This window comes from Sapajus apella, unplaced genomic scaffold (assembly GCF_009761245.1).
Source record: "Sapajus apella isolate SASKATOON/1434 unplaced genomic scaffold, GSC_monkey_1.0 scaffold14, whole genome shotgun sequence".
NCBI lineage: Eukaryota > Metazoa > Chordata > Mammalia > Primates > Cebidae > Sapajus > Sapajus apella.
Genome location: NW_022436954.1, coordinates 8063644 through 8079360, shown reverse-complemented (window position 1 = coordinate 8079360; position 15717 = coordinate 8063644). Strand labels below are relative to the sequence as shown.

The following is a 15717-nucleotide window of genomic DNA, read 5'->3' as shown; positions in this document are numbered from 1 at the left end:
CTCACGGCATGCTGGGACATGTAGACACACACATGTATTTTCATGCACAGGCGTGGTCTACACACCTCACAGCACTCACACATGCTCACATATGTTCATATCAGTCCAGCTTGCATGTACCTCTGGTGCCTGTACACAGGCCTGTCGTACATGAAAGTATGGACGGACCCAGATGTGCATGCTCATGTGTCCACACAGTGGCCAGCTCCCATCCCCACCCCTGTTCCCGAATATCATGGCTCGAGTTCTTATCGCTATTTATTGAAACCTCCCATCAAAGAAAAGTGTGGGAGGCAAGAAGGGGAGGACTTCTTATCTTGTTAAGACTCAGTCTTGTTAGGACTGAGCCAGGGAATATCAGGGGACTTCAGAGGAAGAGAACCGGGACAGTGGCGGAAGGTGGCCAGTGGGGAAGGGCTGGACAGAAGAATGGCAGGGCCTGGGTTGCAGGAACAAGGGCAGGGATGGGTATGGGAAGGCCTGTGGCTGGGTGGGAGGCGCTGGTGGTGGTGTTGGAGATACCTTCACCAAGCTCTCCGAAGGTTTCATCCTAGGAGCATGGACCCATCTGGGGCCTCCCTGCACCCTCAAGATGCCTGGCTAGGATCAGTCTTTGGAAGTTAGGGAAAGGGGATTCCGTTGTCCTCAGCTGGAGCCCAGGGCTGGTCCGTAAGGCTGCAGAGGGATCCTCTGGGAGGCCTTTTCCACCTCTGGCTCCTGCTTTGGCTTCTTTGCCTGAAGGGACCTAGGGACAGAGAACTCAGGAAAAGCCCTTGACCCAGACCTGATTCCCCAAGGAGGAGCACTGATGGGGCCGGAGGCAGTGACTGACCAGTTTTCCACGTCTTCGATAGTCTCTGGCAAGGGCTGATTCAGGGTCTCAGGCAGGAAGAGGGCAGCACTGCCCCCCAGGAGAGCGATGATCCCATAGATGATATTGGGGATGAGGGGCTGCACCTCACCCGTGATTTTCACCAGCGGGGACAACATGCTTCCCACGCGGGTCCACAGGTTACTTACGCCCATACCTGTTTGCCTGTGAGGTTTCAGAGTAGGGATTGGCAGCCTGTGTATGGGGTTCATAAAGGATGGCTCCCCTGGGCAGGGGACAGGACAATGCCACAGTCCCACCTGACCTTGAGTCCTCTGGCTGGGCCTGGCCCCAGGTCCAGCACCTACCTGATGACTGTGGGGTATAATTCGCTTGTGTAGAGGAAGAGGCAGCTGAAGGAGCTGGATAGGCATCCCTTCCCAAACACAGCCAATACTGTCCTCACGGTCTGCAAGTCTGCAGAGGAAAGAAAATGTGGTGGGCCTTGGGGTTCAGGAGCACCTAAGAGTTCTCACTTCTTAACTGATCTTGTCTCCCTTTTTGCTTTGGCTTCCAGGAAGCTCAGATCCAAACTTAAAGCTGAGTAATAGTCCCTCTGCTATTCCTAATTCTTTACATGCCTGTGTCCTGCTATGTTTGTGTTTTTCCCTGCCTCTGATCCTCTATTCCCATTTATATTTTGTTGCATATGGTTGTATATGTTCTTGTCTTAAAATACCTTAAGTTCCTTTGGAAAGATATAGGTGTATCAACCGACTAACACCTATATAAATTAAACGTGGCTTTTCCAAGGTTATGATGGAGTAGGTTGTGGGGTCTTTCTTGAGCATGGCTCTGTCATTTTACCATCTCAGCTTATCCTCTACAGTGATGTCACTCAGGACACTCTCAATACAGCAACATTTCTCACACTGTCCAGATACCACCATACTTTACCCAGTCCAAGTCAGATCTGGAAAGGAGCTTTGATGTTATCTAGCCCAATTGAGTTATTTTCTGGATGAGAGACTCTGAGCCCCAGAGAGTGCAGGGAACTGCCCAAGGTAACACAGTGAATTACAGGCAGAGCCAGCAGTGGAGTCCCTGGCACCCAACCTGGCAGCTTCTTCCAGAGGGTTCTGGGGTAGCCCCAGTCTCTCACCCAAGGGCACAAAGGTGAGAGCCAAGATGGCCCCTCCTGCCAGGAGCAGGGCAGCGGCCTGAGTGGTGTGCCGGCCCAGATAGCTTAAGGAGAGGATGGTGATGAACTTGGCTGGGACATCGACCCCACCAAAGATGATCTGGAGGATGTAGAGGTTGACTCCAAATTCTTCCACACCCATAGCCAAACTATAGTAGGCAAAACCGGTGGCAAACCTGAGAGGCAGAGAAGGATTGGTTAGCACCTACAGCCAGGCAGAGGCCACTCCCCATGCTGGTCATTGGGTCACCAGGATGATGAATAGCTTCACTTCTTGTGCCAACTGCAACTGATGATAGGGGCTACTTGAGTGTCCTTTTGAGGTTTCTGAGAATGTGTCTGGGCTCAGGGAGAAAGCGCTGTGATTGACTGGCCATGTCTGACGTGGGCATGGTCCAGGGCGTGGTGGCAAAGGCACCGAAAACTGACTGTAGAGAAGATCGGGACTGGAGGGAATCTTGGAGACCAAAGGAGGCAGTCAGTGATCTCTCCTGGTTGGGCAGCAGTTTCACCTCCAGACTGGGGAGGTGAGCACTGAGCTGCACGCCTGGGTCTAATGTTTCCCCTTCCTCTCTCTGAACTGTGGGATTCCTTTGAAGGGTTCCTGGACAAATTGAATTCTATCCACAAGGAAATGGCCAGGGTGGGAAGGGCCTCAGAACCAGAAAAGGCTTTCAGGGAGCTGGAGAAATCAGACAGAAGAGAAAACTTGAGAGAAATATAATTTTTTTTCACGCCTGAAGCCCCATGTGCCAGCCTTGCTCTGTGGGGTTCCCACAGAGCTGGACCAGAGGGGGACAGTGACAGAGAAGCAGAGCATGGGGACACTGAGTGGCAGGGATGTGAGCTGGGGAAGGGGTCTGGAGCGTTTGTCCTGTGGGTGAGGGGTGGGGCATTGTGACCCCAGAGGGCAGCAGACCCTGATGGCTGGATCTGGGTGTGGAGCAGGAATGCAGTAGATTTCTGGGGCTGGGCTGGGCTGTGGTGGCCCAGGAAAGGGGATCCCCTGACTTCTCTTTCAGATGCCCTAGGCCATGCCCTTAGGTGAGCCTGCTGGAGGCCTTGTCTGTTACTCCTGCCTTGTCAGGGTATGGGGTTGGGGGTGGGGGAAGGTTACCAGGCCAGGGAAAGGCAGAAGGTCATGCGGCGCAGGATGGGTATCCGGAACAGGTCAGCTGCGCTGTACTTGGCCTTGGCCAAGGAGATCTCCTTTTGCAGGTTGAGTTTGAGCTCCTTGGGGCAGAGGAGGGGGAGGGATGCCATTAATGACCAGCTGGTAGGCAGGAAGAAGAGAGGGAGATGCAGACCAGTGCCTCTAGAGGAACACAGGGAATCAGATGGGGTATAGGCTGTGAGCAGGGGAAACTGAGGTAAGGGGAGGGTACAGCTCCACAGTGGAGCACAGGGGCCCGGCTCCCAGACTGCAGTCCTTCTCAGCCCCTACCTCCAAGCTGAGCCTTTCTCCCTCTTCCTTCTTGCCATTGAAGGCAGCCACCCGCCGCAGTATCTTCAGGGCCTTTGAGGACTTTCCAGACAGGACCAACCAGCGTATGGACTCTGGTGTCCACCTGGGGGCCAGAGACCAGTCACAGTGGCTCCTCCCACTCCAGAGGCCCTTTTGAGAGGCTGAAAGAACATCAGCAGCCAGGGCCAAGGGGTAGGAGGACCAGAAACCTGAGCTGTCACTGCAGATTTCATGGAATTTAAACTTGGCCAAACTCTGCACCTGGGCTGCCTGCAGCCAGCACAAATTCCAGTGTTCTCTTCTTCTCCTTCCAGAAGAGCCTTTCCTCTGGCCCCTACCTGGGCTACTTGTTATTGTTGGGTGTCTTCCTTAACTAGGAGCCCCAGGCTCTAGGCCAAGGAAGGTGGGGCCTGGGGAGGGGACAGCTTGTTCAAGGCTGAGGGGTCCTGCACATCCACCTCCCCAGCCTTCCTTGAACTCTACTGGGGGAGTTGTGGTGAGGGTGTGAGCACAGCATGGAGTCTTGGGATTGGCAAATGTGCAGTCACCCCTAACTCTCCCTTGCCCCCAGGCTATGCTTTTGAGGTTGGCTCATTCTGAGCAGTCCCTGAGGGTCCCTAGGATAAGAGGAAAGGAAGAGGCTGAGATGAGGGGAGGAAGGAGTGGTGTTTGGAAAAGTCTGGTCCAAGGTGGGGTCAGCTTTAGCTGTAGCCCCTGTGGGTGACCTGGATCCAGTGAGGCCCTCAGGGAGTGGGCATTGGTTGCCTGGCCTCCGGGCCACTTCCCCAACTGATGGTGGCAGCTTCCTGGGCCCATTAGTATCCCTCCTCCTGCTCTGACAGTCTCCTGAGCCTGCTCTTACCAAGATTATCAGTGACTTCCTCTCAAAACCACAGCCAGGGCCTGGACTCTATCCTCCTCTTCCTGGGAATTATGGCAGCAATGGCTTATAGTTAGCGAGCCTTCCTATGTACCAGGCCCATGAAACTCTGGCTGACAGGCAATGTTATCTCCATTTTACCTAGAAAAATCCTGATGCTCAGAGTGCATGAGACTTGCTCCAAGTCACACAGTGAACGGGCCCAAGCTCTCGACTGTACTCTGCTGATCGCCTACCCTTATTCTGCCTCCTGAGTCTGAGTCACCCCCAGGTTGCCCATCCCCTCTGGAAGCTGCTATTCTCATTTCCGAGCTGAGGTTCCATCCCAGCTTTGCATTATTTTGTGTAACTCTGAGGAACTGCTTCACATTTCTGAGCCTCAGTTTCCTCATCCGTAAAATGGGAACAATAATGTCTCCCTCACACAGAGAAGCCATGAAGGTCAGAGACGATGTAGGTTGATGCCCAAAGCAGACCTTGCATGTAGCACATGCTCAATAAAAGTTTGCTCCAGATGCCGGGTGTGGTGGCTCATGCCTGTAATCCCAGCACTTTGGGAGGCTCAGGCAGGGGGATCACGAGGTCAAGAGATCGAGATCATCCTGGTCAACATGGTGAAACCCTGTCTCTACTGAAAATACAAAAATTAGCTGGGCATGGTGGTGTGTGCCCGTAGTCCCAGCTACTAGGGAGGCTGAGGCAGGAGAATCGCTTGAACCTGGGAGGCGGAGGTTGCAGTGAGCTGAGATCGTGCCACTGTACTCCAGCCTGGGATCAGAGCAAGACTCCATTCAAGAAAAATAAAGATAGCTCCAAGACTTCACTTCTTTTCCTGAGCTCCTTTGGGATTTCCTGCGCTTCCTGAGCTCCCTTGGGATTTCCTGCTCTTTGGCTCTGACTACTTTCTTCTTTTTTGAGACAAAGTTTTGCTTTTGTTGCTCAGGCTGGAGTGCAGTGGCGTGATCTTGGCTTACTGCAACCTTCACCTCCCACATTCAAGCAATTCTCCTGTCTCAGCCACCTGAATAGCTGGGATTACAGAAGTGCATCCCCATACTCAGCTAATTTTTGTATTTTTAGTATAGATGGGGTTTCACCATATTGGCCAGGCTGGTCTCAAACTCCTGACCTCAAGTGATCCCCCTACCTCGGCTTCCTAAAGTGCTGGGATTATAGGCGTGAGCCACCGTGGCTGGCCAGCTCTGACTACCTTCTAAAGACCCATTTCCTGTCTTTTGGTGTGGCCTGGGGTTCAACACATTGGTAATGAGCCCTCTGCCTGCTCTGGATAGAGACCCAGGCTGACCTGCATTTTCCCAGGTTCCCAGGGTCAGGCTCCTCTTTGAACTTTCCTTTATACTTCAACTCCAGTAGTCCCAAATTCTCCAGATTCTTCCTTCAAGATATTTCCCAGATTAGTCTCCCAGAATCCTCCTCCCTGTACAGTCCTCTCCCATCTGTCTGTTGGGTCTCAGCTGGGTTTGTCCTTCTGGGCTATTATTTCACAAATGGAATCTTGGTCAGGCCTGTAGCACCACAGACTTTTTCGGTGGCTTTCTACATGAAGTCCAGACTTCCCTCACATGAAGCCCAGGCCCCCCAGCTTCCCGTCCTCTCCTAGCCGGTCCCCATCCGGTCCACCTCCACTTACCCTCTTCTTCAGCTGCAGGCAGGCCCTGGTTCCCCACGGCCCTGCATCCCTGCTCTCTTCTGCAGCATGCATTTGTTCATGTAATTCCTCCTCCCTGGAGTGCCCTTCCCTGACTCTGGGACGGGGTGCCCAGGGACACAGAGTCAGCCGGCCAGGGCAGGGATGGGCTCCCCTGTGTGGCCATGGGGCGCCTAAGGAAACAGATGAAGAGGAGAGGAACACATACCAGGATGACAGGAAGAAGATGAAGAAGGGAATGGACACAGTTAACTGCAGCCAGCGCCACTGGGGGATGGCATAGGCCAGGCCGGGCAGAATGAACTGGCCAACGGTGTAGCAGTACCCGAGTGCTGTTGACATGATGGCCCGCATCCGGGTAGGCACCCACTCCACATCTGTGGGAAGAGCCCAAGGACCAGATTAGGGTTCTGCTAGGCCCCAGGCACCTCCCCGTGAAGGGGCACCGGCTTTTGACTCCCCACAGCTACCTGATCTGTTGCTGACCCTAAATTCATCATTCCCATTTTACAGATGCCACAGCTGAGGCTCCAGGGGGCAGGACTCAAACCTAGGTGTGTCTGTTTCCAAACTCAAGCTCTTGACCACGGCTTCCCTGTGGCAAGTGACTTTCCCTGTTCTGCCTCAGTTTCCTAATCCATGAAATGGGGACAATAGTGTCACTTACTTGCAAGTGTTATTGAATGAGGTTGTGTACTTAGCAGAGTGTCAGGCCCTGGGTATGTCCTCAGTATTGACAGCTGTTATTTCTATGCCTGTGGTCAATGTTAAGTTCAAATGGGGTCTCTGAGAGGGGGAGGCACCTTGACCAAGGTCACTGGGAGCCTGTGGTTGAGCCAGACCCAGACCCCATTCTCTTTTGGCTTCTGGATTGTGCGCCCCAAAACCCAGCTAACTGCCCCCTTGCTCTCACTCAAGATGACGGTGCTCAGCGTGATGCCTGAGATGCCACAGCCACACAGGAAGCGGAAGATCACGTAGCTGGGGAAGGAGGGGCTGAAGGCTGCACTGGAGCCGCCGGCTGCCAGCAGCAGGTAGCTGCAGGTTAGAATGGGTCTGCGGCCAAACCTGCGGCTCAAAGGAGAGGAGGGACCAGGTTAGCCACATTGTGCCTGCCAGGAGGAGTGACTCTGCAGACTGTGGGGCAAAGGGCTAAATCCGACCCCCAACCCTTCCCCGTGGGGCATGTACAGTTCCCCGTCCACACAGAGCTTTCTTGGTAATTGTTGTTTTTTGACAAGTTTGCAATTAGAGGTTTGAGTTAATATGTGATCTCTACATCCATCTCGGCTCAGCTGACTGAGCAGGGGTCAAAGGACCGCCCATCTCTAAGCAGTCCGTCTGCTTTGCCTCCACTGCTATGCAGCCACTACGCTATGTCCCAAAACCTGGAGGCTTTTCTCCCTGGAAGAAAGGAAGGCTGGAAGATTCCAGTTGTAAGGGCTTTCGGGTGGAGACAAGGCTGTGGTCCAGAAAGGTAGTGAGGCTTGCCCAAGACCACACAGCAAGGGCCATCCCACCCTCCTCCAGCTCTTTGCCTCTTTGAGGGTGCTTGGGTGGAGCAGAGCAGGGAGGGGTTGTCTTCATGGGTCATGCCTCCATGGGCTGTGCCCCCACATCTCACCTGTCAGACAGGTCTCCAAGCACGAGCCCTCCGATCAGTATGCCTGCCATGAAGATAGACTGGGCCATCTCCTTCAGTTTGTTGGAGTTGCACACCAAGTCCCACTGCACAGGAGAAAGGTTGGGCTAGCCTGACCCAGTGTAGACAGCCCGTTCAGCCATGCTCAGCCTGTGCCCTCATACACGTGGGCTTCCTCTCCCAGTGCCCTAACTTGGCGCCTACCTCCCAAGGACCATTTCCTTTTTCAGCCTGGCTCGGGGCTCCTTGGGTTTGTCTGTGGCTCTTTGGCCCCGACCTGTATCCCTCAGGCATGTGTGGCCTGTCATATGGCTCTCAAAGTCCACTCAGCTGCCACATCCAGGTCCGGCCTCCACTTCTTCCTTCCTCCCCTCCGAGATGCCTGCGTCCCTGCGACTCCCTGCATGCCTCCTCCCCACCTCTCACTCAGCCCAGGCCAGTCCCTCTGCCAACACCCTTGACCTCTCTCTCTCTCCTCTACAGGGACACTTCTCTATCCTTGCCACCCCTCTTCATCCTGCATATCCAATCTCTCCCTCTCTCTGCTCCTCCTTATCCGTATTTGGGTGTGTCCAAGTCTCTCCATCTTAAAACCTTTTTCCTTTCCCCATTCACTTCCATTTCTCTCTTCCCTCCAAAGCCAAATTCTTTGAACGAGGAACTACTCTTGCTATTGCTCTGTCCTCATCCCTTTTTCATTTCTCAATTCTGCCCCCAATCTGCCCACTGATTCTGTGCTTATCAAGGTCACTGAAGCTTCTTTTTTACGATGCCCGACGGAATGTCCCGAATCCTGTACTGGCTTGCCCTCTGGCAGATGTGGATGCCGCTGACCTTGCCTTCCGTCTGTCAGGGCTTCCTGCTGTTCTGCACTCCTCCTCTCCTTTGTGGTTCCTTTCTCTCTGCCTAGCCCTTGAAGCTTCCCCAGGGCTCTTCCTGAATTCTCCTCTCTCTCCACTTTCCCCGGTCAATGCCAGGTGTTCCTATGGCTTCAATTCCTATTTTATGCTGAAGATTCCAAATCTACTCCTCCAGTCCAATCTCTCTTCTGACCTCCAGAGGAGTAGATTCAGTGGCCTAACTTGAGAACTCCTCTTGGATAAAGTCACAGGCACATCCCAGACTCAATGGGACTTGTCACTGAACTCCTCATTGAAGTCCCAATCTCAGTGACTGATACCCTTCTATTTTAAATTAATTAATTAATTAAATTATTACGATTGTTATTATTTTTTGAGACAGGGCCTCACTCTGTCGCCCAGGCTGAGTACAGTGGTGTGATCATGGCTCACTGAAGCCTCAATCTCCTGGGCTCAAGCCATCCTCCTGAGTAGCTGGGACTGCAGGCGTGCATGACCACACCTGGCTAATATTGGATTTTTTTTGTATAGACAGGAGCTCACTGTGTTGCCCAGGCTAGTGTCTAACTCCTGGCCTCAAGTGATCTGCCTGCCTTGGCCTCTCAAAGTACTGGGATTATAGATGTTAGTCACCACGTTCGGCCTCTTTTTTATTTTTATTAAAAAAAATTATATTGGCCAGGCCAGTGGCTCATGCCTGTAGTCCCAGCACTTTGAGAGGCCAAGGCAGGCAGATTATGAGATCAGGAAGTCAAGACCATCCTGGCCAACATGATGAAACCCCGTCTCTACTAAAAATACAAAAATTAGCTGGGCGTGGTGGTACGCGCATATAGTCCCAGCTACTCGGGAGGCTGAGGCAGGAGAATCGCTTGAACCTGGGCATTGGAGGTTGCAGTGAGCAGAGATTGCGCCGCTGCACTCCAGCCTGATGACAGAGTGAGACTCTGTCTCAAAAAAAAATTGTATTATTTTTAATTGGCAAATTATATTACATGTATGAAAACAATGTGATGTTTTGATATATGTATGCAGTGTGAAGTGATTACATTAAGCTAATTAACATCACTTCATTTACTTGACATTTTTTGTGGTGATACATTTGAAAGTCACCTTTTGAGTTATTGTGAAATAAACAATACACTATTACTGATTATAGCCATTCTGCTGTGCAGCAGATCTCAACGTATACTCTACCCATCTAGCTGAAACTTTGTACCCTTTGACCAGTAACTCCCCATTCCCTTGTTCCAGACCCTTACCTTGAGCCTCTGGTAACTATCTTTATACTCTCTACTTCTGTGAATTGGAGATTTTTCTTTCTTTCTTTCTTTCTTTCTTTTTTTTTTTTTTTTTTTTTTGAGACGAAGTCTCGCTCTCTTGCCCAGGCTGGAGTGCAGTGGTGATATGCTAACTGCAACCTCTGCCTCCTGGGTTCAAGCAATTCTCCTGCCTCAGCCTCCTGAGTAGCTGGGATTACAGGCACACACCACCACACCCGGCTAATTTTTGTATTTTTAGTAGGGGGGGTTTCACCATGTTGGTCAGGCTGGCCTCGACCTCATGATCCACCTGCCTCAGCCTCCCAAAGTGCTGGGATTATAGGCTTGAGCCACCACGCCCGGCCCGAATTGGACTTTGTTTTTAGATGCCACATATAAGTGAGATCATGCTGATAACCCTCTCGACTCCTTCCTCTCTCCTACTCCACAATCACTTGATCTTCAAGATTCTAGCTTTTTTATATTTCTGGAATTTGGTTTCTTCCATTTCCACTACTATTGTTTTAGTGTCAGCCTCATCATCTTGTACTTAGATTAGTAATGGCATTGTTATTTATTCAGGGCATTCTAGGTACTAGGCACTGTTCTAAGCTTTTTCCATGTTTTAGCTTTAATCTTTACAACAACCTTATTATGTAGGTGCTAATGTAATAATATCACCCTACTTTACTGATAAAGAAACTGAGGCCCAGACCAGGCTGCTGCAGCAACCTCTTGGCAGGTGTCCTGGCCTTCGGTCTCATCCCTTCCTAGCCATTCTTCCCCTGATAACCTGAATGGCTAAAATGTCACTCAAATCAGGTTCCTGTCATGCTTCCCCTTGCCCTTTGGGTAAAGATAATACTCCATTAACACAGGTTTATGAGGCCCTCTGTGCTCTGCCCCCTGCCTACCTGTCTGGTCTAATCTGCTAATCCCCAACATGCACCCTTTGCTCCAGCCATCTGAATTACTTGTGCAATGAAGTGGAGAATTTAATTCAATAGAAATGCCTCACAAGAATATTTTGGAAGCAAAACATTCCAAAAGGTGAAGAAACACACATTCCAGGGGGCTCTTTCCCTCTTTCCCCAGCTGAAAGTGGGGGAGGATGGTGGTGTATGGAGTCTTCAGGTCCTGCAGCTGTCTCAAAGTGGCCCAGCATGGCCAGCAAGCCCAGTGATCCCTTTTAGTTGGGAAGGGGGCCTGTATGGTATGTGTGTTAGGAGGAAATGAAGGCAGGAAAAAGGTAAGGGAAGAAGCAAGGGGGTGTGAGGTGGAATATGCAAGTGGGCATCTAGAGAGACTTCTGTACTTTGTGAGATGCTATGTAAAGTCCCTTTAGGAAAATCTTAAGGAGAGACCTACTATTCACCCAAATTCATTTGCCCCTTCTTCCATAGTAAATAGCACATTTCCCTGATGACCTTGTAGCTCGGTGGGACCATGTGGTTCTTGACAATGGAATGTAAGTAGAAGAGATGTATGTTACATCCACCTCATTTGCTTAAGAGGGATTCCCTAGTCTGAACTTGCATGCTTTCTCCCCTCCTGTTGGAGGGAATGGTGACAGCTAGAACAACTCTGAAGAGTTGCTGTCAGCCTGGGTCCCTGAATGACCCTGTGGAGCAGAACCACACATTGGCCTAAAATGCTGCTCACCTTGGAACTGTTATATGAGAAGGAGAAACATTTCAATATTCTTCAGGCCATGAATTATTGTTGTTGTAACAACCTAGCCTATCCTGATACATCCCATAAGAAGTTGCAAATGGAAATTAGATTTTTATCCCAACCTCCATAATAATGAGTGTCTTAAGAAATCAGTAATCTGTTTGGATCACAAGAGGGTCAATGTCAGACTTGCTTGGAATAGTTTCAGGCTGCTGTCCTGCTCCACCATCTGAGACCAGATGGGCTGGGTCTTGGTTTCTACCTTGATACTCATGATCGTGTAGGCTTTAGAATAACTGTCACAAACTGGTTTCTACCACAAAATTGAGCAATTTACAGAAAATGTCATTCCTGGAATGAACTTTAAGTCTTGTTTAGAACATGCCAAAATCCTTACAATGGCTTATGAGGCTCTGCAAAATCAGCTAACCTCTTGTCACCTCTCTGCTCTCACCTGCTACTTCCCTTTCCCTCACATACTTCTGCTCTTGTTGAATTGCTCACCTTGCTGCTCCGTAAACGTTCAAGTGTACTCCTACCTCAGAGTCTTGGCATATGTTCTCTTTGCCTAGAATGTTATCCTCCCAGACAGCTACTTAGCTTGCATCTCCTTCAGATCTTTGCTCAAATGTTATCTTTTCAGTGAGACCTCCCTATTTACAAGTATAACTCCTGGCAGCCTGTGTCTCCCTACCCTACTTAATATTCTCAGTAGTACTTATACCATCAGAATGCTCATAATTTTCCATCTTTTTGGTTTATTTTGTATTTCTTTCCCAAAAATATCAGCCTGATGAAGATAAGGCTTTTAGTCTGTTTTGTTTACTGCTGTACTTTCATTGTCAAGAACAGTGCCTGACACATAGTAGGCACTCAATAAATACTTGTAGAATTGAATGTGTGAACATTTCACAGAAAGCACAGAGGGACTGAGAGCCTTAGAAGTTAGAGATCTGCCAGTGTCTCCATGAGAGGTTATAGGGCCCACACTCCAAATGCTATGTGGAGAACTGCCTCATTTCACCAGAATGAGCACAATAGTGTCTGTAGGCTGTATGTGCTGAGGGTGTAACCACACACCAGTGAGCAGGAGAGAAGTGTTTTTTCTTCACGGTCAGACTGGAAGACCTTCTAAGGAAAAAGTGTCTACTCTTATCATCCTTCAATGAAGTTTCGAAGTTTAGAAGGAAGAGTGCTTTGTGGTTAAATATTTTTTAAAAATTGAACTTCAATTGCACTCTAAATTGCTTCCAGAGATTTCATGGTTACTGAAGCACATCAGAACTGATGAGAAAAATATGGCTGTGGTGTCTTTTTAGATCAGGGACAATCAGGAGAAAGCTTTGCAAGTAAAATCATAATAACCTTATAAAGTAGGTACTCTTGTTATTCTTTTTATAGACAAAGAACTGGCTGCTCACAGGGTAGGTGGTTTGCCCAAGCACTGCTTGGTTTATTTCAAGACAGAGACCGAAACTCACATCTGAGACGTGCAGCTGTTATGGGCTGACTTGTGTCCCTCCAAAAAATACACTGACGTTCTAACTGTTCGTGGATCAGAATATGAACTCATTTGGAAATAGAGTTGTTGTAGATGTAGTTATACTGAAGTAGAGCTGGTTCTTTTTTATTTATTTATGTATTTATTTTTGTGCACCGTTCCTGGAAGTACTGCAATACCAGGTCGATGCATGGAGTGGACAGAGCAAGCTCCTATTCCATCTCCTATTTCCAAAAATCCGTTTAATATATTGTCCTCGGATAGAGGATGTATCAGATATTAAACTGTTAAGAACAGATACTACACTTGATCTTAGCCAGAAGGCTGAGAAGCTATGAGCTGCTTCTTAATTCGCTGTAACTTGTGTTCTTATAAGAAGAGAAGAGGCCAAGGCGAGCGGATCATGAGGTCAGAAGATCAAGACTGTCCTGGCTAACATGGTGAAACCCCGTCTATACTAAAAATACAAGAATTAGCTACGTGTGGTGGCATGTGCCTGTAGTCCCAGCTACTTGGGAGGCTGAGGCAGGAGAATCGCTTGAACCCGTGAGGCAGAGGTTGTAGTGAGCTGAGATTGCGCCACTGCACTCCAGCCTGTTGACAGAGCGAGACTCTGTCTCAAAAAAAAAAAAAAGAGAGATACACAGGGATGTTATGATACACAGAGGCAGAGGTTGGAGTGATGTGTCTACAAGCTGAGGTAGAGGCAAGGAAGGATTCTTCCCTAGAGCCTTTGGAGAGGACACACCAACACCTTGAGTTAGGACTTCTAGCTTCCAGATTTGTGAGACAGTAAAATTTCTGTTGCCCTGAGCAACCCAATTTGTTATGCTTTGTTATGGCAGCCCTAGGAAACTAATATACAGAGTGATTCCTCGATGTATGAAGTATCTGCTGGCTTTATAAGGTGTGATTCGAAGGGGATTGGGACTAGACAAGCATGGCAATGAGGGAACCAGGTGTGGAGCAAATGGGAGAGATTTTTAAAGTCATCCTGGAATTTCTGGGAGAGAGGAAGGTATTTGGAGAGAATTTTGGCATGCTTTCTGTGCAAAGACCCTAAAAAGGCCCTGTGAAGAACACCTGTGGCAGATGTGTTGATTATTACTCAACGTGTCAAGAGCGTGAGTTGTGTTTCCCTTGACTGTTTCCATGGTAGTCTGAGCCATGTGGAGTCCTTGGGCTTCATACAGAAGCTCCATGCTATTGCGTTCCTCTTTGCTTTGGTGCTTGTTATGATCCCCTTTTTCTAGTAATGTTGGCAGTCCTTTGAAACTCATGTCAAGATCATCTTTTTGGAGAGCCAGGAACTTCTTTTATGGTCATCTGGCACAAACAGGTGGTTAATAGATGTTTGCCAAAAGGACAGATGGATGAGAAGAGTCTCTAGCCTGCCAGAGTAGGTAAGGCATTCCTCCTTTCCCTTTCTTGTTCTTACCTCCAATAGGGCACCTATGACTTGGCATTCTAGCTGCTTATTCCTTTGTTTTGCCCTCCTGTATGCTGTACTCTCATGGAGGACAGAGAATGTCTCATTTGTGTTTTGATCTCTAATAGCTGAGTAGTTGCTGCATAGTATATGTTAATGTTTGCTCAACAAATAATTAATGAGTGAATGGGGCTGGGAGAATTTTGGCAGGCTTTCTGTATAAAGCCCCTAAGGAGGCCCTGTTAAGGAAACCTATAGCAGATATCTTGATTATTATTCAAAGTGTTGAGTGTGACTTGTGTTTCCCTGGACCGTGTCTCCATGCATAGGCTGTGCCACTTGGAGTTCTTGGATTTAATTATCCTTATTTTACTGATGAAGCCCAGAGGGGAAAGAAAGTTCAACTTGCTGGTTGAACAGAGCCAGCTACTCAACTTCCTGGTGCTTCTGTTTAGCCCTTGACATGACCTTGGCTGACCTGTCTCATCAACTTCTGGCAATTCCACATAATGTTCTTGCAGTTCAGTGTTTTTGTTTTTTTTTGAGACTGAGTCTCACTCTGTTACCCAGGCTGGAGTGCAGTTGCACAATCTCGGCTCACTGCAACCTCTGTCTCCAGGTTCAAGTGATTCTTTTGGTCTCAGCGTCCCAAGCAGCTGGGACTACAGGTACCTGCCACCACGCCTGGCTAGTTTTTATAATTTTAGTGGAGATGGATTTTCACCATGTTGGACCAGGCTGGTCTCAAACTCCTGATCTCAGGTGATTCGCCCACCTCGGCCTCCCAAAGTGCTGGTATTACAGGCGTGAGCCACTGCACGTGGTCTAGTTCTGTGTTCTTGACCATCTTTTTCCTTTCTTGGAATGTAACCGAGCCCCAAGGGAGCTGGGTTCTGGAAGGGAAGGGTAGGAAACTCACTGCCATGTCTTTCTGTGTGGGTTGACGCATCAGGAAAGTGGTGGGGAAGAAAGAGAAGAAGCATCAAGTTCAGGAGAAAGCTTTGCAAGTAATGCCTTAATAACCTTATAAAGCCAGATGTGGTGGCTCACGCCTGTAATCCCAGCACTTTGGGAGACCAAGGCAGGCGGATTACCTGAGGTAGGGAGTTCAAGACTAGCCTGACCAACAGGGAGAAACCCCATCTCTACTAAAAATACAAAAAAATATTAGCTGGGCGTGGTGACCCACGCTTATAATCCCAGCTACTCGGGAGGCTAAGGCAGGAGAATCACCTGAACCCGAAAGGTGGAGGTTGCGGTGAGTCAAGATTGTGCCAGTGCACTCCAGCCTGGGCAACAAGAGCAAAACTGCATCTCAAAAAA

General features: G+C 49.3%; 1 protein-coding gene and 1 non-coding gene across 4 annotated transcripts in view; both read right to left on the bottom strand.

The window, feature by feature from the left end:
* Window positions 1-242: 242 nt before the first annotated feature.
* The window catches only part of SLC22A8 (solute carrier family 22 member 8), a 24438-nt gene continuing 8963 nt past the window's right edge, over window positions 243-15717 (bottom strand). For all 3 annotated transcript variants that reach the window (XM_032283056.1, XM_032283057.1, XM_032283058.1), the window contains exons 3-11: window positions 7651-7754; window positions 6940-7094; window positions 6235-6403; window positions 3457-3580; window positions 3130-3245; window positions 1974-2188; window positions 1180-1288; window positions 833-1036; window positions 243-745 (exon numbers count right to left, since the gene is read on the bottom strand). In XM_032283056.1, the coding sequence (XP_032138947.1) occupies window positions 646-745; window positions 833-1036; window positions 1180-1288; window positions 1974-2188; window positions 3130-3245; window positions 3457-3580; window positions 6235-6403; window positions 6940-7094; window positions 7651-7754 (1296 nt within the window). In that variant the 3' untranslated portion in view covers window positions 243-645. The remainder of the gene's footprint in view (window positions 746-832; window positions 1037-1179; window positions 1289-1973; window positions 2189-3129; window positions 3246-3456; window positions 3581-6234; window positions 6404-6939; window positions 7095-7650; window positions 7755-15717) is intronic.
* On the bottom strand, window positions 13111-13301 carry LOC116555233. The gene has a single exon (XR_004270435.1). It is a non-coding gene; the product is annotated as a U2 spliceosomal RNA (small nuclear RNA).